Source organism: Elephas maximus, chromosome 1 (assembly GCF_024166365.1).
Source record: "Elephas maximus indicus isolate mEleMax1 chromosome 1, mEleMax1 primary haplotype, whole genome shotgun sequence".
NCBI classification, from domain to species: domain Eukaryota; kingdom Metazoa; phylum Chordata; class Mammalia; order Proboscidea; family Elephantidae; genus Elephas; species Elephas maximus.
The window spans coordinates 47,249,969-47,271,316 of NC_064819.1; the positions used below are offsets into that span (position 1 = coordinate 47,249,969).

The 21,348-nt window shown below is 38.9% G+C and overlaps 1 protein-coding gene across 20 annotated transcripts in view; it reads left to right on the top strand.

The window, feature by feature from the left end:
* The window catches only part of FARS2 (phenylalanyl-tRNA synthetase 2, mitochondrial), a 648,562-nt gene that overhangs the window by 202,056 nt on the left and 425,158 nt on the right, over nucleotides 1-21,348 (top strand). For all 20 annotated transcript variants that reach the window (XR_007517143.1, XR_007517141.1, XR_007517145.1 and 17 more), the window contains one exon: nucleotides 1,368-1,527. Coding sequence is in view for 15 of the 20 variants with exons in the window: in XM_049882699.1 (XP_049738656.1) it covers nucleotides 1,368-1,527 (160 nt within the window). In the remaining 5 variants the exon portion in view is untranslated. The remainder of the gene's footprint in view (nucleotides 1-1,367; nucleotides 1,528-21,348) is intronic.

Below are 21,348 nucleotides of genomic sequence, written 5' to 3' on the forward strand. Positions count from 1 at the left end.
TAGATCCTTACAGGTACTATCATTCTGGGATGATCCATTTTCAGCGCTTGAGGGTCTCTGTATTGCCCAGGGAATGTGACACCTGACTTTAAGTCTATACAGAACTGCTTTACTGTTGTGTTTACTGTTAAAGTGGAATTATTCCTTTGGGGCTGTTTACGGGACTCTCCATCTTAGACCCTGGGCTTTTGCTTTTGTCTCACGTGCCATGGTAAGCTGTCTCAACCAGTGTTGAGTTTTTTAGTTGATACATCTGATAACTACTCTCAGGGCTCCTCTCTGGCTACGTGCTGGGATTTTCTCTGTCTTTTGCTTTTTTTTTTGGTAGAGTTTTGTTTGGTAATTCGTCTCTGTTGTGTTACTTCTTTAGCGCTTTAAAAAACTTTATTATTTTTTAGCTGCATTTATCAGGAGGGTTGATTCTAATTACCAACATTAGTAGAAATCGAAGTTGTTTCATTCTTCTATTAAAAATTTTTTAAATCTTTGACTTTTTGGGATTTTAGTTGGGAAGAATGACAAACTTATTTGTTCAATTTTGCATCTTCATCAGGTCTCTTAGCAGATAGCAAATAAAGATCTGCAATGTTGCTAAAGATGGGAACACTTTATTTCAGTGGTTAAAGCAGCTTATGACTAATAGCAACCATGACTGTTAATGCTGAGGATAAGAATGAACAAAATTTGTTTAGCCATTGAAATGTGCCAGGTACTCTATGCTTTTCATGCATTGTTTTATTTACTTGTCATAAAACCTAATAAGTTAGTATTGTTATTCCCATTTTACAGATCATTACCTGAGGCTTAGCCATCCTATCACTGGCTTAAGTCTGTGTGGATAGCAAGTGGCAGAAGTATGTTTCAGGCCCTGTCCCATGCTTTGGAGATACAGGGTTAGCAAATCTAACATGATTCCTGCCACCATAGACTTTATGGCATTTCATCCCAAGACTCTACTGTCTTACCTCGCCCCTGGTCTCACTGTAAGGACGCTGTGAGGTACTCAGGGATGGAATTCTTGAGTAGGACAGGCTGCTTCGCAGGTATTTCCACCATACTGGAGCATCATGGCTTTTTTTAGAAGATGACTGTAAGTTCAGGCAAATGTGGAAGGAGAGATCAGTGAGGATTGGAACAGTGTGTTTTAATTCCTTAAAACTCCACACAGCATTTAGTGTAGTGCCTTGTTCAAAGTGGGTACTAAATGTTAGTTTTCAGCTGTTTATTGACTATAAAACATAATGCATTTTATTCCTACGTTTAGAACTTGGAGTAAAAATTGTTTTTAGCAGAATTTTTACATTATTTGCTATAGACTGGCCTGGAAATGGTTTTTACTTATTCATATGATTCCTCTTGGTTTACAGTTATTTGCTGGCGTAAAGGATGGAGAAAGCCTGCAGCTCTTTGAACAAAGTTCTCGCTCAGCCCATAAACAAGAGACACACACTATGGAGGCCATGAAGCTGGTAGAGTTTGACCTCAAACAGACACTTACCAGACTTGTGACACATCTTTTTGGAGACGGTAGGTATCTAAAATGTCTTTGTGTTTGGAGGTTTTAAAGTTCAACAATTGCTATGTTACTGAAATCATTGAGGCTGGTTGTGTCTAAATTTTGGGGGCTAAATTGCAGCTTGACAGCTCAGGTCCTTACTGAGGTAGAACTTACGGATTTCCTGGTTTATTCTGTTTGGGGAGCAAGAAAGTATGAAAACGGAATTAGCTAGAGAAAGAAAAAAAACGATTACAACCCTGGTAAGAATGATAGTAGATTAGGATCAGTGTGCTCAATGAGAGAAATTGTACAGGCTGATTAATGTTCTTGGATTATCAGATTGGATCATTAGATCAAACAGTTGATGGAGCAAGATTCTTATCGATGTGAGTAGGCACAGTGGAAGGTTTTGCATGGTGCCATACTTACTAGTACTGTCGACAGCAAGGATGTTAACAGTACCTTTCCAGTAGGAAGAGCAATGTTGTCAAGACCTGGGCTCTCACTTTACTGTTTTTCTCAAGAATTTCTCCAAGAAAATTTTTTTGTTGGTAATCCCCTTCTCCTGCCAAATATTTCTAATTTATCTGAGATAATATTTTGCTTGTTTTAAGAAATAAATGAAGAGAAGCTTAGGAGATTTTCCTTAATTGTGACCTAGCATTCAAGAAATGCTTAGAAGACAGAGGCCTAACATGGATAGGATTCTCCTTTGTTCTCTTATTTTTGTGAGCTTTTTTAAAAAATGGCTTTAATAAGGTGTTATTGATTCTCACTCAGAGCACCCTATAGGACAGAGTAGAACTGCCTCATAGGGTTTCCTAGGTTGTTACCTTTATGGGAGCAGATCACCAGGTCTTATCTGCCACAGAGCCACTGGTGGGAAGTCATATATATGATGAGGGTTTAATATGCAGGTATTTTAAGAACTCCTACAACTTAACAAAAAGACTGGTGGGTTTGAACCATTGACCTTTTGGTTAGCAGCTGAGCACTTAACCATTGCACCACCAGAGCTCCTTTATTGCGGTATAATTGACATAAAATAAACTGTACATATTTAAAGGGTACAATTTAAAAAGTTGACATGCAAAAACTGGATATATTTATACAATTTTCTAAGTTTTGACATATGTACACTACTTTCTATTCTTGTTTCGACTCTGTGTTTTCCTTCCTATTTGTGAAGACAGATATGCACTTAAAAGGATTCTTGTAATTTATTGAACTTCTGTTGCTTTTAGGAAGGTTTTCACAGTGTCTAGACTGCATGCATAGTTCATGTAATTTTTAAGTACCTGCTGAATAACCCTATATATTCTTTGCATACACATATTTTTAGGAGGAGCATAAAAACACATATGTGAATAGTACACATCAATTTCAAGATAGTGGCTTTCCCAGGAGGTCGGGAGTGGTATTAAGGAGGGGATAGGACCAAGGCTTCAAGTGTGTTTGTAAGGTTTTATTATTTTTTTAAAAAAGATCTGAAGTTAAATATGACAAAATATTATGATTTGGTAAAGCTGAATAGTGGGTGCTTGGTGATATTTTCTAATCCTCTTTCTAGGTTTGAAGTAGTTCATGTTAATGGTTTACGCAGTCCTGAAACTGGTTTCAGAGTAGAGACAGTTTCTCTGTGTCTCATGATCAAGAAATAATTCAACAGTAATACAATCTATTTAACGCGGAATTGCAGGGTGATGGACTGTGGCGTGCAGGCCCATTTCACAGGCAGGGCAGAATATAAAGGATTCTAGCAATGTAAGGAGATAGTGCTCTATTTCTAGTAAGTTTAGAGGGAGGGTCAGGATGGTGGGAATTTTCCATCGTCAAACTATGATGTTACGGGTTGAATTGTGCCCCTCCAAAATGTGTGCTGTAAATCCTAACTCCTGTACCTGTGGTTATAATCCCATTTGGGAATGGGTTTTCTTTGTTATGTTAATGAGACTACTAGTATATTGAATGTCTTAAGTCAGTCTCTTTTGAGATATAAAAAGAGCAGATTGAGCAAGCAGCCGTACAAGAAAGTGAGTAAGAGTTTATCAGGGAGACTTTATTAGCAAAATGAAAAGACACCCTATATATTGGGAGAAAATTTTGGGAAGTCATATATATGATGAGGGTTTAATACGTAGGTTTTTTTTTTTTTTTATATATAAAGAACTCCTACAACTTAACAGCAAAAAGCCAAATAACTCAATCAAAAAACGGGCAAAGGACTTGAATATACATTTCACTAAAGAGGACATACAAATGGCCAACAAGCACATGCAAAGATGCTCAGTGTTGTTAGTTGTTATTATGAGTCGGAATTGACTTGACGGCAGTGGGTTTGGTTTGGGTTTTGGTATAAAGCCAAAACCCATTGCCATCGAGTCAATTCCGACTCATAGCGACCCTATAGGACAGAGCAGAGCTGCCCCATAGAGTTTCCAAGGAGTGCTTGGTGGATTTAGACTGGGTAGCAGGCGTAGCTCTTAACCACTATGCCACCAGGTGTCCTGTTTGTCATTAGAGAGAGGCAAATCAAAAAAACCAGATACGAAATATTATCTCACCCCCACTAGAATAGTTATGATTAAAAAAAAAAATGAAAATAACAGGTGTTGGTGAGGATGTGGAGAAATTGGAACCCTTATCAGCTGCTGGAATGACTATAAAACGGCACAGCCACAATGGAAAAGGTTTGGCAGTTCCTCAAAAAATTAAACATAGAACTACCATATGGTCCAGCAATCCCTGTACTAGGTGTATGCCTAAAAGAACTGAAAGCAGGAATTAGTAACAAATAGTAACCTATATACCAGTGTTCATTGCAGCACTTTTCACAGTAGTTGAGAGGCAGAAGCAATGTAAACGTCCATCAGCAGATGAATGGATAAAAAAATGTGGCCTCTCTCTAATGACTAAAAACATTGAGCATCTGGGCAGCTTTTTGAGTTACTTGATAGGTAGGCCAGAGTAGCACACCCTAATGAGGGATATGTTGCCTTCAAAACCCAAAGAGACCTACCAGGCGGGTGCCTTCTTTTTAGTTGTAGGAGGGACCAAGTGTAACAACTTACCCTTCACTTTAGAAGGAATATCTTAACATACCCCACACCACTGGACTCCGAGAAATTTCACTAAGTTGGAAGGTGTGTGAATTTTTGTGGGATTAATTTCCTACCCTCTAGCACACAAATGTTTTACTGATAAGTCCAGAGTAATTGATGCTTCTTCCTTACTAGGTCCAATCAGCATAATTTCATCAATGCAATGGACCAGTGTGAAGTCTTGTGGGAGGGAAAGGCAATCAAGTTCCCTGCAGACTAAATTCTGGTGCAGGGCTAGAGAGTTGATATACCCCTTAGACAGGACAATGAAGATGTTATTGCTGGCTTTGCCAGCTGAAGGCAAACTGCTTCTGGTGTTCTTTCAGAACCAGAATCAAGAAAAAGGCATTAGCCAGATCAATAACTGCATACCAGGTACCAGGAGATGTATTAATTTGCTCAAGCAATGAGACTACATCTGGAACAACACCTGCAATTGGAGTCACCCCCTGGTTAAGTTTGCAATAATCCACTGTTATTCTCCAAGATACATCTGTTTTTTGCACAGGACAAATAGGTGAGTTGAATGGGGATGTGATGGGAATCACCACCCCTGTATCTTTCAAGTCCTTGATGGTGACAGTAATCTCTGTAATCCCTCTATAAATGTGGTATTGCTTTTGGTTTACACTTTTCCTAGATAGGGGCAGTTCTAAGGGCTTTCACTTGGGTTTTCCTACCATGATAGCCCTTATTCTATTTGTCAGCGATCCAGTGTGGGGGTTCGCCCAGTTGCTATGTCTATTCTAATGCATTCTGAAAGTGGGGAAATCACCAAGGGTGGGTTTGGAGACCCACTGGACTTACTGTGAGACAAATTGGAGCTAAAACTTCGTTAATAACCTGACCTCTGTACAACTCCACTCTGTCTAGTGGGCCACAGTAACGTTTTGGGTCTCCTGGAATTAGAGCCAGTATCCAGTAATCCCCCCCAAAATCTGATTATTTCCATTCCCCCAATGAACTGTCACTCTTGTAAAAGGTCATAGTTCCCCTTGGGGAAGGGTGGGAGAAAGATTAACAGTATAAATTTTTATAGGATAGTGGGGTCTTTCCTCAAGGGGACCTGGCCTCCCCTTCTTTCAAGAAGCTATGAGTTTGTAAATTGGCTCAATTCTAGGAATTGATTGAGGGACCGTGACTGTCTATTCTGGCTGCCATTCACTTGATGTAGAATTTTTCATCTTGTACAGACCATGTAAACATTTAGTAGATTTCCCATCTATTTCACTTTTAGGGACTCCATGACTAAGTAGCCAACACCATAAATCTGTATACGCCAGACTATTCTGATTACTGGTTTGACTCCACTGTCCACTACAGTAACCACGCCCACCATGTCTTTGTCCTTTGAGTGTTGCCCCTTGGCCCCTACCACCACAGGGTCCAAACAATTGCTAGTTAATGGTGGGAAGAATCATCATAATAATAAAGACAATAATAGAGATTGGTGGCTAACAATGTCAAACCTTGTGCTATGTGCTTTTACAGAATTTATTTCTTTTGACCTGCATCTGTGATATAGGTATTGTTTTAATCTCCATTTTTCAGATGAGGGAACTGAGACACAGAGAGATTAGGTCACATTTTCAAGATTACACAGCTGGTAAGTATTTAAGGAGCAATTTGAGACCTGGCAGTTTGACTTCAGAGCCCAATTTAGAAGTTAACTTTTTTGAAAGGATAGGAAGAAATGTTTTCAATATTTCTGAGACTGTGGATTGTAACAAAGCCGTGTTGTTAGTTGCCACCATGTTGGCTTTGACTCCTGGAGACTCCGTGTATAACACACTGAAACACTGCCTGGTCCTGCACCATGTTCACGATCATTTGTGTGCTCCAGTCCATTGTTGTGGCCACTGTGCATTTTGAGTACCTTCTAACCTAGAGGGCTCATCTTTCAGCACTATGTCGGGTAGTATTCTGTTGTGATCTGTTGGTTAATTGTTTCAGTAGGGCTTTCATTGGTTAATTTTAAGAAGTATTGTATTTTTATGCAAATAATGCACCTGATACTTTTTTTTGCCAACTGCACCCTACCCTTCTGAGGTGGTTTTTAAGTGCGTTATGCTAATTTTTCACATGTTCCTGTGAAGAAGTTTGCATAGTGTGCTTAGGAAAATACCTTGTAGGGTGAGGGTCCGGTTGGCAAAAAAAAGTATAACATATGTGTCATTTGCATAAAAATATGGTAGATCCTCTGGTCTTTCTTCCTAGTCTGGAAGCTCCATTGAAACCTGTTCACCATGGGTGACCCTGCTAATATTTGAAATATTGGTGGCATAGCTTCTAACATCATACAACATGCAAGCCACTACAGTATGGCAAACTGATAGATGGGAACAGAGGCATAGTGCTTAAAAAAAAAAAAGTATATATGTATATATAAAGCTTCTCCCTAGGATTCCCTTTTGACCCTTTCCTTTCACTTCTCACTCCCTCCTCCTTCTCTGACTCCCTAAATCTAGCTGGTGGTAAAGCCCCAATTCGCTGCATCACATCCAATTATATTTTGGATATTAAACTTCAATATGATTTAAAAAAAAAAAAAAAAAACTTCAGATTCATTCTTTCCATAATTAGTGAACGGTAACTGCTTCGGCAGGCCCTGGAAACATTCAGCAACTCTTTTATTTTCTTGGTTTGGTCTAAGCTTTTTACTCTTTTTTCCTTATTATTAGATTCTGTTGTTCTTGAAAAGCAAAATTAAAAATGAGAACACACTATTTCCTTGTGGCAATTTTTTGTTATTACATCTGCTTTAGTTTTATTTATTTTTTCTTCCTTCAAATGTAATTTATTATTGCTGCTAACATTTCAATTGTACTAGCATCCTAAGGCTTTTATAATAGAGGTAACTATTTTAGAATTAGAAAGAAATAACCATTTAGACTGTTTTATTTTGCTCATAGAATTTGTTGTCATTTTTAACATTCCTAAATTGTTTTCTGTATATTTTGTAGCATGTTTGGCTGTTCATTTCTGTCAGAGCAACTCGGGCGAGGATTTAGGATTTCTAAGATTTTAATGTCTCTTTTTATCTCTCCAGGTTTACAGTCCTTCTTTGGTATAGTCTCCCTAGTAAACAGTGGGATTTCCCTCTATAAAGATTGGCCTCATAATACAGTTTAGATTAATTATTCTGAACAAGAGTTGGATTTTGATTCTCTACTATTGACGAAGTATGTCATCTTGGCGTTTAATTTCAAAGCAAAAAAGGTGGCCATTGGGTGACTCTGCCTGAGTCCCCTCGGAGGATCCCAGCTGCTGGGAGCACAGCAGGTAATAGCCTCCAGCAGTCCACTCCTTCCTCAATTTCCTTAACTGCAGAATAAGTGCCTTTTTGCCCAAGGACATGTCCTTCCCACTGTAGTACACATCCAAAGGCTGATAGTGGGAGTGATATAAAGGCCAACCATTCTGTCCCACCACAGCGTGATTCTAATGGCTGATAAGCTTGAGTGCTCTCCTGAGGTTGGTCCAGGCTTTGGTCTGCTTTGCCCCAAACTGCTTCTACTCTCTTCTTTCAATTAGTCTTGATCTCCCCCAAGTAACCTCCTTGCCAAACGTCATCTTAGTGTCTGCTTCTGGAGAACCCAATCAGTATGTTTTTGTTAGTTGCCATCAAGTTGGCTCCTACTCATGGCGACCTTATGTATAATAGAAGGAAAGGTTGCCTGGTCATGTGCCATCTTCACATGAGTCCATTGTTGTGACTGTTGCCTCAGTCTATCTCACTGAGGGTTTCCCTTGATCCTCTACTTTACCAAACATGATGTCCTTTTTAGTGATTGGTCTTTCCTGATGACATGTCCAATGACTCACCCAACCAAAACATTCCAGGGCTCTCATTTTGTTGTTAATGATGTCTTTGTCATCAGTGAACCTACTCGTGAATAGTGATGAGTACCCTATGTCTTCTGTATCTTCCATAGCTTTCTCTAGCCATGAATCCCTTTCAGTATACGTGATTGTTCGTTCTGCTGTGTTCCTAAAGTTGAATCAATTTATTTATTTAAATAATTTTTATTGTGCTTTAAGTGAAAGTTTACAAATCAAGTCAGTCTCTCACATTTGAACTTATATACACCTTACTACATACTCCCATTTACTCTTCCCCTAATGAGTCAGCCCGCCCCCTCCTTCCAGTCTCTCCTTTCGTGGCTGTTTTGCCAGTTTCTAACCCTCTCTACCGTCCCATCTCCCCTCCAGACAGAAGATGCCAACACAGTCTCAAGTGTCCACCTGATACAAGTAACACAGTCTCAAGTATCCACCTGATACAAGTAGCTCACTCCTCATCAGCATCTCTCTCCAACCCATTGTCCGGTCCCTTCCATGTCTGATGAGTTGTCTTCGGGAATGGTTCCTATCCTGGGCCAGCAGAAGGGTTGGGGACCGTGACCGCCGGGATTCTTCTATTCTCACTCAGACCATTAAGTCTGGTCTTTTTATGAGAATTTGGGGTCTGCATCCCACTGTTCTCCTGCTCCCTCAGGGGTTCTCTGTTGTGCTCCCTGTCAGGGCAGTCATCGGTTGTGGCCAGGCACCATCTAGTTCTTCTGGTCTCAGGATGATGTAAGTCTCTGGTTCATGTGGGCCTTTCTGTCTCTTGGGCTCATAGTTATTGTGTGACCTTGGTGTTCTTCATTCTCCTTTGATCCAGGTGGGTTGAGACCAATTGATGCATCTTAGATGGCCGCTTGTTAGCATTTAAGACCCCAGATGTCACACTTCAAAGTGGGTTGCAGAATGTTTTCTTAATAGAATTTATTTTGCAAATTGACTTAGAAATCCCCTTAAGCCATAGTCCCCAAACCCCTGCCCTTGCTCCACTGACCTTCGAAGCATTCAGTTTATCATGGAAACTTCTTTGCTTTTGGTCCTGTCCAGTTGAGCTGACCTTCCCTGTATTGAGTATTGTCCTTCCCTTCACCTAAAGTAGTTCTTATCTACTATCTAATTAGTGAATGTCCCTCTCCCACCCACCCTCCCTTCCCCCTCTCGTAACCACAAAAGAGTGTGTTCTTCTCAGTTTATACTATTTCTTAAGATCTTATAATAGTGGTCTTATACAATATTTGTCCTTTTGCATCTGACTAATTTCACTCAGCATAATGCCTTCCAGGTTCCTCCATGTTATGAAATGTTTCACAGATTCGTCACTGTTCTTTCTCGATGTGTAGTATTCCATTGTGTGAATATACCATAATTTATTTACCCATTCATCCGTTGATGGACACCTTGGTTGCTTCCAGCTTTTTGCTATTGTAAACAGTGCTGCAATAAGCGTGGGTGTGCATATTATCTGTTCTTGTAAAGGCCCTTGTTTCTCTAGGATATATTCTGAGGAGTGGGATTTCTGGGTTGTATGGTAGTTCTATTTCTAACTGTTTAAGAAAACCCCAGATAGATTTCCAAAGTGGTTGTACCGTTTTTACATTCCCACCAGCAGTGTATAAGAGTTCCAATCTCTTTGCAGCCTCTCCAGCATTTATTATTTTGTGTTTTTTTGGATTAATGCCAGCCTTGTTGGAGTGAGATGGAATCTCATCGTAGTTTTAATTTGCATTTCTCTAATGGCTAATGATCAAGAGCATTTTCTCATGTATCTGTTAGCTGCCTGAATATCTTCTTTAGTGAAGTGTGTGTTCATATACTTTGCCCACTTTTTGATTGGGTTGCCTTTTTTGTGATTGAGTTTTAACAGAATCATATAGATTTTAGATTTTAGAGATCAGGCGCTGGTCAGAGATGTCATAGCTGAAAATTTTTTCCCAATCTGTAGGTGGTCTTTTTACTCTTTTGGTGAAGTCTTTAGATGAGCATAGGTGTTTGATTTTTAGGAGCTCCCAGTTATCTGGTTTCTCTTTGTCATTTTTGGTAATGTTTTGTATTCTGTTTATGCCTTGTATTAGGGCTCCTAACGTTGTGCCAATTTTTTCTTCCATGATCTTTATCGTTTTAGTCTTTATGTTTAGGTCTTTGATCCACTTGGAGTTAGTTTTTGTGCATGATGTGAGGTATGGGTCCTGTTTCATTTTTTTGCAAATGGATATCCAGTTATGCCAGCGCCGTTTGTTAAAAAGACTATCTTTTCCCCAATTAACTGACACTGGGCCTTTGTCAAATATCAGCTGCTCATTTGTGGATGGATTTATATCTGGGTTCTCAATTCTGTTCCATTGGCCTGTGTGTCTGTTGTTGTACCAGTACCAGGCTGTTTTGACTACTGTGGCTGTATAATATGTTCTAAAATCAGGTAGAGTGAGGTCTCCCACTTTCTTCTTCCTTTTCAGTAATGCTTTAGTTATCTGGGGCTTCTTTCCCTTCCATATGAAGTTGGTGATTTGTTTCTCCATCACATTAAAAAATGTCGTTAGAATTTAGATCGGTAGTGCATTGTATGTATAGATGGCTTCTGGTAGAATAGACATTTTTACTATGTTAAGTCTTCCTATCCATGAGCAAGGTATGTTTTTCCACTTATGTAGGTCCTTTTTAGTTTCTGGCACTAGTACTTTGTAGTTTTCTTTGTATAGGTCTTTTACATCTTTGGTAAGATTTGTTCCTAAGTATTTTCTCTTCTTGGGGGCTACTGTGAATGGTATTGATTTGGTGATTTCCTCTTCGATTTTCTTTTTGTTGATGTAGAGGAATCCAAGTGATTTTTGTATGTTTATCTTCTAACCTGAGAATTTCCCAGACTCTTCTATTAGTTTCAGTAGTTTTCTGGAGGACTCCTTAGGGTTTTCTGTATATAAGATCATGTCATCTGCAAATAGAGATAATTTTACTTCTTCCTTGCCAATCCAGATACCCTTTATTTCTTTGTCTAGCCTAATTGTTCTGGCTAGGACCTCCAGCAATTTTTTTTTTTATTTTTAGGCAGACCATTTTACTTTAAAACTTTCAAGTCAACTACATTGGGCTAGCTGATATTGTCTGATTCAGAGAGAGTAGTTTTTCAAAGTACTCTGAAAATATAAAGAAATAGTTGCATTCAAACTATTTTTGAAGAGTCAGCTTTTGTTCCTGGAGTTGCCATTGCTTCCTGTAGCTTGGGTGTAGTCCATAGCAGGCTGCCCTCTCTGATGGACACTGGCCAATGTGTTCCACCTCCCTGAGGCTATGGAGTGGTAAGAAAGAAGTGCCTGGCATCGTGCCCAATAGAGGTGCTAAAGAGGACGTCACTTTAGGAATGAGGTTGGAGAGAAACCTGATATCAGCTTTTCCTTAGATATCTGGTAAATGGGAAAAATATGTACTCAAGTTGACCTTTCTGGCCTAAGGAATTGGTACAAAGAAACCTATTGGGAGAAAGCTTGAAATAGCAATGATTTAATTGAAGTGGACTACTTCTAAGGAGCCTTAAAAAATATGATTCTATGGTGATTGGGTAGGAAGGAGCAGACCGGTTACCTACTCTAGGGAAATAAGTTGAAGTTGTTTGGGGTTTTATGTTAGTTAAAATAAAATTATTGGGCCTTGAGTTACAGTGAAGGAAAATTTTAGGGATACTGTAATCAAAAGGGTTAATATCCCAGGAGCTGCACCTAATAACATATGATTTCTATTTATACTAGTAAGTCTTTCAGATGTTTGGCGTTTGGCAGCCTGGAAAGCATTAAGATATATGGGGATAGGGTAAGTTCTCTCTATTCCGTAGGTTCATGTTGTTATTTTTAGTTTCCGTTGAGTTGATTTTTATTCATGGCTACCCCATATGTGCTGAGTAGAACTGTGCTCCATAGGGTTTTCAAGGCTGTGACCTTTCAGAAGCAGATTGCCAGGCCTGTCTTTCAAACCACCAACTTTTCGGCTAGTAGTAGAGCACTTAACTGTTTATGCCACCCAGGGACTCATAGAAGGCTCCAGTTTTTTAATTCATTTGTCACTTCTCCTCTGTACTCTCTTCTATCCCTACCAAAGGATAGATAAGCCAACGTTAGTTATCTAAACTCTTTCTTTATCAACCACTTCAGCTACTTTAAAACTTTGGCTTGTACTACTCACTTGATAACCTTGAATTGTTTTCCACATCTACTCTCTGCTTCAGCTCCTACAGCTTCTCGGGTAGGTAATTGTGCAATTATGATCACTTCCTTAGCCAGGTCACAGTTGGGAGCTATCTTTTTTCTTCTCTTTGGTCAGCTTGCTGTGCAAATCTGTTTTTCTAGACCATTACCGCTGTCAACTTCCCTCTTCCTTGTGAGACAATAGGCTCATCTGTTCCGTAAGAACTTTAGGTGATTAATTGCGCCCTGTATCCCATCCCTCTTGATTCTTGTATCATCATTTTCTCAAGAGCCTTGTTTTTTTTTTCAACTATCAGCTTAAAATATGTTCCAGTCTGTATCACCTCCAGATAAAACAAAAGAAATACCATTGCTTGATTTTCCATCTCTCTCTGGCAACATGTTTTCTTTTTTTCAGCCACACTTCATGAAATATCACCTTCCGGTTGCTCCTCCACCCCTGTAATGTTGATTATGCTTCCATCACTTCATTGCATCTGTTTCTGTCAAGGTCACAATTGACTTCCAAATTATAAAATCCAACGGATTGAGAAAGTGGTTATTATTATGCTATACCTCTCTGCTTAATTATTTAAAACAGCTTTACTGAATTATAATTGACTTCCAATAAACTAAACATGTTTAATGTGCATAGTTTGATAAGTTTTAACATAAGTGTACACATAAAAACATCACTATACTCAAGATAACAAGTATATCCGTCACCCCAGTTTATTATCTCTCCGTACCACCTCTTTTTTCTCCTATTTCCCTACACCATGCCTAGTGAACTAGTCTTCTGCTTTCTGTCACCTTTTAGTGATTAGTTTGCATTTTCTAGATGTATATAAATTTTTTGTTTTTGTTTTTATATAAATGGAATTGTAGAGTGTGTACTCTTTTTTTGTCTGGTTTATTTCACTCAGCATAATTAATTAGAAATTGATCCATGTTGCAGGGTGCATCAACAGTTCATTCCTTTTTATTAGTGAGAAGTATTGTATTCTACAATGTGTTTATCTCTTTACTGGAAATTTGGGTTTTTTTTTCTGGTTTTTATTACAAATAAAGCTGCTATACATATTTGTGTACAAGCCTTTGTCTGGACATGTGGTTTCATTTCTGTTGGGTTAATATTTAGGACAGGATTGATGGGATGGTGGGTGTATGTTTAACGTTTTTTTAAAAAAAAAAAAAAAGACCTTGCCAAATTGTTCTCTGCAGTGAACGCAGCATTTTGTGTTCCCACTAACAGTGCATGGAATTCCAGTTGTTCCACATCTTCACCAACACTTTGTATGGTCAGTCATTTTAATTTTAATAGGTTTGTAGTGATATCTGATTATGATTTTAACTTGCATTTCCCTAATAATTTATGATGCCGAGTATCACGTGGTTATTTGCCATCTGTATACCTTCGTTGATGAAGTATACAGATCTTTTGCCTTTTTTAAAAAATCAGATTGCTTTCTTATTGTTGACTGTTCTTTATGTATTTTGGGTAAGTCTTTTATCAGATATGTGATTTGACAGTATTTTCTCCCAGTGTGTGCCTTATCTTTTCATTCTCTTAACAGTTTCTCTCAAAGAGCAGTTTTTAATTTTGATGAAATCCAGTTAACCAGTTTTTTCTTTTATGGACTGTGCTTTTGATGCTGTTTCTAAGAAATCTTTCCAAACCCAGGATCACAAAGATTTTCTACCCTCTGCTTCTTTAGAACTTTTAGGGTTTTAGGTTTTACAATTAGGTTTATAATTTCTTATATGTGTATGGTATGGTATGAGGTATGGTTCAACTTTTTTTTTTTTTTTGTATATGCACATTCAGTTGTTCCAGCACCATTCATTGAAATGACTATTCTTCTTCCACTGAATTGCCTTTGTACCTCTGTCAGAATTAGCTGACTGTATGCGTGTGAATCTGCTATGGACTCTCTGTTCTGTTCCATTCATCTCTTTGTCTATAGTGATTACAACAGTGCACTGTCTTCAGCATACCCTGTTGCCATCAAGTTAATTCCAACTCACAGAGACCCTATAGCACAGAGTAGAACTGCCTCCATAGGGTTTCCAAGGTTTTTTAATCTTTATGGAAGCAGAATGCTGCATCTTTCTGCCACGGAGCAGCTGATGGGTTCAAACCACCGACCTTTCGGTTAACAGCCCAGCACTTAACCACTATACCACCAGGGCTCCTGTCTTCATTATACCAAAAAAAAACCAAACCCACTGCCGTTGAGTCTATTCCGACTCATAATAGCTTCATAATAAGCCTTGAAGTCCTACAACTTTGTTGTTTTTTCTCAAAGTTGTTTTACTTGGATTTAATATGGTTATCGATGTGGTTGGGTTTAAGTCTATCATTTTATTAATTGTTTTCTATTGCTTGTTCTCTTTTATTTTTGCCTTCTTTGGATTAATTTGTATTTTTTACTATTCCCTTTAATCTCCTTCTTTGGCTTATTGACTATAATTCTTTGTTGTGTTACTTTAGTGGTTGCTTTGGGGTTTATAGTATACATCTTTAAGTTACCGTAGTCTACTTTCAAGTGATGCTATACCACTTAATATACAGTATACGAATCTTAAAATAGTATACTTCCATTTCTCCCTATCTGGTCTTAGTGCTATTATCATATATTTTACTTCTATATATGTAATAAACCCCTCAATATAATATTCTTAGTTTTGCTTTAAACAGTTGATTAACTTTTAAAGAGACTTAGATAATAAGAAAGAATGTGTTTATATTTACCCGGGCAGTTATCATTTCTAGTGCCTTTTGTTTCTTTGTATATGTGTGAGTTTCCAATTGATAACATTTTCTTCTGCTTGAAAGACTGTCTTTAACTTGTTTTGTAGTGCAGGTCTGCTGATGATGAATTCTTTCAGCTTTTGTATGTCTGAAAGTGACCTTATTTTAAATCAGCAACTCAGACACATATATATATCAGTATTCATTGCATCGTTATTCACAATAGCCAAAAGGTGGAAACAACCTAAGTGCTCATCAACAGATGAATGGATAAACAAATTGTGATATATACGTACAATGGAATATTATTCAGCCATAAAGAAAATGAAGCCATGATACATGCCACCACTGGATGGATCTTGAAAACATTACGCCCCGCGAAGTAAGTTGGATGTGAGAGATCCCACTTATATGGAATATCTGGAACAGACAAATCCATTGAGACAAATAAAGATTAGTGATTATCAGGGGCTGGGGGGAAGGTAGGAATGCGGAGTTAAAAAAAAATACTTTATTTTGCCTTCACTTTTGAAAGATACCCTTGCTGTGTAAATAATTCTAAGTTGACGTTTCTCCCCTCCCCCAACTTTCAGTTCTTTAAAGGTGTTGTTCCTCTGTCTTCTCACTTGCATTGTTTCCCGTGAGAAGTTCTACTATTCTTCTTGTCTGTGTTCTTCTGTGTGTAATGTGACTTTTCTTTCTGACTGCTTTTGAGATTTTTTCTTTATCATTGGTTTTAAGCAATTTGATTATTATTTGCCTAGGTGTGATTTTCTTCATGTTTCTTGTGCTTAGACTTGGTTGAGCTTTATGGATCTGCTAACCTACATTTTTCATCAAATTTGGGAAAATTTGTTCACTTTTTCAAATGTTTTTTCTGTCATTCCAGTTACGTTTATTTTTGGGACTCCAATTAAATGTATATTTGGCCACTTGAAACTTTCCCACTGTTCACTGATGTTCTGTTGACTTCCTTTTCAATCCCTCCCCCTCCCAAGTTTCATTTTGGGTAGTTTCTATTGCTGTTTCTTCAAGTTCACCAATCTTTTCTTTTGCGATATCTAATCTGCCATTAATCCCATCTGGTGTATTTTTCATCTCATTCATTTGCTTCATTTAGGATCTGTCTTAGTTATCTAGCACTGTAATAACAGAAATAGCACGAGTGGATGGCTTTAACAAACAGAAGTTTATTCTCTCACAGTTTAGGAGGCTACAAGTCTGAATTCAGGGTACCAGCTCTACGGGAAGGCTTTCTCTCTCTGTTGGCTCTGGGGGAAGGTCCTTGTCATCAATCTTCTCCTGGTCTAGGAGTGTCTTGGTGCAGGAACCCTGCATCCAAAGGATGCAATGTGCTTCTTTTTTGGTGGTACGAGGTCCCCCTGCTCGCGTCTCTCTTTTATATCTCAAAAGAGATTGACTCAAAACACAACCTAATCCTGTAGATTGAGTCCTGCCTCATTAACATAACTGCCTCTAATCCTGCCTCATTAACATCATAGAGGTAGGATTTACAACACAAAGGAAAATCACATCAGATAAGAAAATGGTGGACAATCACTCAATACTGGGAATCATGGCCTACCCAAGTTGACATACGTTTTTTGGGGACACAATTCAATCCATAACAAGGTCTTTTTTATCTTCCATGTCCCTACCTAACATTTTTGATCTTCGGCTTCTTGAACGTACTGAATACCGTTATAATACTTATTTTAATGTCTTTTGCTACTTGGTTTAATGTCTTCTTCTACTGCTTCTATTATCTGTTATCTTGGTGAATTGCTGTTGATTTGCAGTTGATTGATACTGCTGACCTCCGCTTGTGTTGCCCTTATCTCTGGGGCTGTTTTAGGGCTTACAGCTCAGGGGTCACTGTCTTTGGTTGCCTGTTGTTTCGTATATTTTTTTTCCTGGTTTTTTAGTTGTTTCAAGTGGAAAAAGTAAAACAGGTTTGTTGTTCCTTCTTGTCCAGAAGTGAAAGTTATCTTTTTCACTTGATACTCTTGACTTTTCTTTGTTTTTGATACTTTTGTGTTCTTTTTTTCCATTACATGCCACTCTTCCCTTCTCTTTCTCCCTTTTCTCATTTTTCGTATACCTCCCTGTTCACTTGTTCTGTTTGGTTTTGGCTTCTTATCTCATGCTACTTTATGTGTGTGACAGGAACTGTTTGGAACTAGGGGCTGGTGTTTATTTTCCTTACCAAAGAAGAATTTGGGAGATGGATAAAATTCCAAAGATGCATCCTTTAGATCTGATTTACAAAAGGAATGACTTTTGAATGTTTTATTACAACAAATCAGTGAGTTATGGCTTCATTTTTCTTTTAGAATATCTGAAACATACTTATTTTAAAGTCTTTTTCAGGTTGTTTTATGAAATTAATTTCAGTTTCATCTCGAGTGAATTCATGCTTGATTGTTGGCTATCTTACTTAGCATTAGATTTATTCATGTATTTTGGAATTTTGGTTTGCAGGGTCATACTCAGTGGAAGGTTTTTGTTTTTCTCCTTTTCTCTGTTTTCCTGCTTCTTATCCTCCCCAAACCCCTGTATTTCTCCCTGTAAGTGGTTTTGCAGTAGGTTCCACCTAGCTCTCTAGGCTTAAAATCCAGAACCAAGCTTTACAGGGCTCTGTTAGGTGTACTAACCAGCATTACTATAGGGGAGATGGCAGATCTAGTCTCAGAACGCCCAGACTGCTTTTCTTTATTCTCTGCACCTGAAGCTTTTCAGAGCTATAGCCCTCGATTGCATTTGGGCAACAAATTTTTTGCTGTCCTTTTTCCATTAGCCATGGAAATTATCACATCTCATCCTCTGACTTCAAGCTTTTAGACTTCTTTAGGTCATAAGCCAACAGTACTTGTTTTTGCAGAAGGTAAGCTACTGGGCTCTTATTCCTGTTTGGAGACCCTGAGCCCAGCAAGCCAAGGCTTTATTCTTTCACATTGTTTTGTGCTTCTATATCTGGCCTGTAGAAGTAGTTATCTTTGAATTTGGACGATGCCTTTTTGGTTTTCTCTTTGTAGAATATCTGTCATTGCTATGTAGTAGAAAATCCAGGAGGTGCACCACACCAACTTGGTGTTTGTATGGGAGCAGTATTTTGTATGGGAAGCTGAATTAGTGTAATTTTTCATTATCTGCTCCAGTGGAGGGCAGCATAGGGCTTTGTTGCCAGATAAATGTGGTTTTATATTTACTAGCAGTATGTAAGCTTTCTGAGCCACGTTTCCTTCATCTGTAAAATGGGAATAATAATACTTACTGTACAGCGTTTATGCCAGCCTGGAGTCAGTATAAGGATTCAATGAGATAAGGCATGTAAAGTATTTAGCATAGTGCCTGGCACATAGTAGATGAACAACAAATGTTATTTACTTTAGGAACGCATTTTAAAAGTGCTTATTTTAAAAATATTTTTATAAAAAGGTGAGAGATATTTTAGATTGTGGACTAATTTTCTATGCCCTTTAATTAAAAAGTTACCCGTTGTACACTTACTCGGTTCCAAGCACTATGCTAGGTTCTTGACACACATTTGCAGTACTCTGTGGTAAGTATTACACCTACACCTCACTTATTGACTATCTCAGTTTCCAACCTTTCACATTTATGATAATAGTAAAAAATCTACTACCTGACTATTTTGCATATTAACAGTGTATGTCTGGCAGTAGCGGACACGCCAAGCTTGTGATGGTTAGGTTATGTGTCAGCTTTGCTGGGCCATGATTCTTAGCAGTCTGGCAGTTATGTAATGATGTAATTTGGCAGTTGTGTAATGATGTAGTCGTACTCCATTTTGGCATAATGCTGATTTTCACACAACAACCTGGTCTTTGGAACCTAACCATGTTGATAAGGGAGGAGTGGGTGTATTCTTATTCTAAGCCAAATCGAGACAGTGAGAGGTTAAGTAATGTGCCTGAGGTTGCACAGCTAGAAGTGGTAGAACTGGAATTCAATCCTAGGTCTATTATTGCTATGTCCATACACTGTGCCCCCACCCATGTCTCTGTGACCATAGTGTGAAGCTTGTAGTTGGGGCTTACCCCCAGACCAGGATGATGTTAGGCATGTCCCCTCGGGTGCTTGATAAAAAACAGGGAAGTGGTCACTCATTCTAGTGCCTCTGATCCTGCACCCAGATTTTAGAAGGAGGGGCATATTAAACTGTGCTGTATTATATCCCTAGCCCCATTGCGGAGTAGAGAAATGATAATATCAAAAGAATCCCTGTGTGTCGGAGTCCCAGAATGACAGCAACACTTTAATAGACTGGTCTTTCCAACACGCAGAAGACTTATCTCTGTGAGATCAGCTGCCCCGTTGTCACTGGTGGGGAAAGTTACGACTCTTTTGTTTTTCCCCTATCACTTTGTGTGTGTGTCAGCAGACGGAGTCATTGTGGTTGACGTAGCGCTAAGATCTTCTACTGTGTGCTGTGGAGGTCCCACACCAGAGGATTCTATTACCCTCTATGAAAGCGAAAGGTGGTGTTTAGCATTAGCTTTGTAGTAGGAATGATTTTATTCCACTTAGCAACCTGCAGTACTGGACTCAAGGGTATGTGGCTCTGTAGACACATAGGATATATATGGTGCACTAAAGAGTCACAGTAGTGGCGTTGCTAGGTTTGTATGGCTCTAGATAGGGAAGGCATTGTAAATTGTGAATGGCTTTGTGCTACTCATGAGGTGGGCTCTGGAAGTGGAATCAACTCTTATATTCCCACACGGAGGCTTCAGGTCTCTGCATGTGCCTTCTCATCTTCATAACTGGCAGCCAAGTGACTATTTGGTCCAGAAGACACTCTTTGCCTTTACAGGGGAGAGACAGGAGATATAAACAGGCAGCAAGGGGTGAGGAAGGCAGGAGGATGCCTGGAATCCTGTCTGTGAGTGCACAGCTGTCCCATAGGCTGAGTGCAAGCCGTGTAAGGAAGCCAGGATGGTGGTGTTTTATCAGCAAAGCCCTGGCTTTTCATGCAGGGACCCGAGTTCTAGCTTTGACTCTTTCACTAATTAGTCGTATGACCTTGTCCTCCTCGAGAGGTATTGAGCTAACGGGAGTATAAAGTGGTACAACTCCTCTAGGGGAAAATTTGCAATATTTATTAAATTACAAGAGTGTTTACTCTTTGACCCACCAAGGTTGTTTATTGCAGCCTTGTTTTTAATATCAAAATGTTGTATATACTCCAAATATATATCAGTAGAAAGAGCCCTGGTGGCAAGTGGTTAAAGTGATTGACTACTAACCAAAAGGCCGGTGGTTTGAAACCACCAGTGGCTCCATGGGGGAAGGATGTGACAGTCTGCTTCCGTAGAGATGTACAGCCTTGGAAACCCTGTGGGGTTGCTATGAGTTGGCATTGACTCGATGGCAGTGGGTTTGGGTACGTATCAGAAAAGGACTTCTCATATCAACTGTGGTGCAGCCACATGGCAGGATACTCTGTAGCTGTAAGAGAAAATGAAGGTACACTCTGTGTTCACTGGACAGGCCTCGAGAACATATTGTGAAGTGAAAACCGCATGGTACAGAATAATGTGAGTGGCACACTATCTTTTATATAAAAAAAGAGGGAAAATAGAAATACGTATCTGTATGTATTTATCTGGCAATGGGAAGGAAACCCTAGAATGTGTACTTACATGGTCCAGAAGGATTGGTGTAGGACGGGGACAGGGATGCAAGTCAGACTGTTACACAGCGAGATGCACCCTCTTACATTGTTTTCAGGTTTGAACCTTATGAATGTATTGCTTATTCAAAACAAAAAGAACATTTGAAAAGAAAGCTATTAGAATAGAATAATAGCGAGAAATTAAAAACATGATCTTTATGGTACTTGCTGTATATTAAGTTAAAAGGACTATGGGTCTTAAACGGAGTGAAAGAGGCAAGATTGTCAATTACCTTTGACAGTGGTGAGTGGTGGCTGGGTAATTCCCTAGTTAGGTT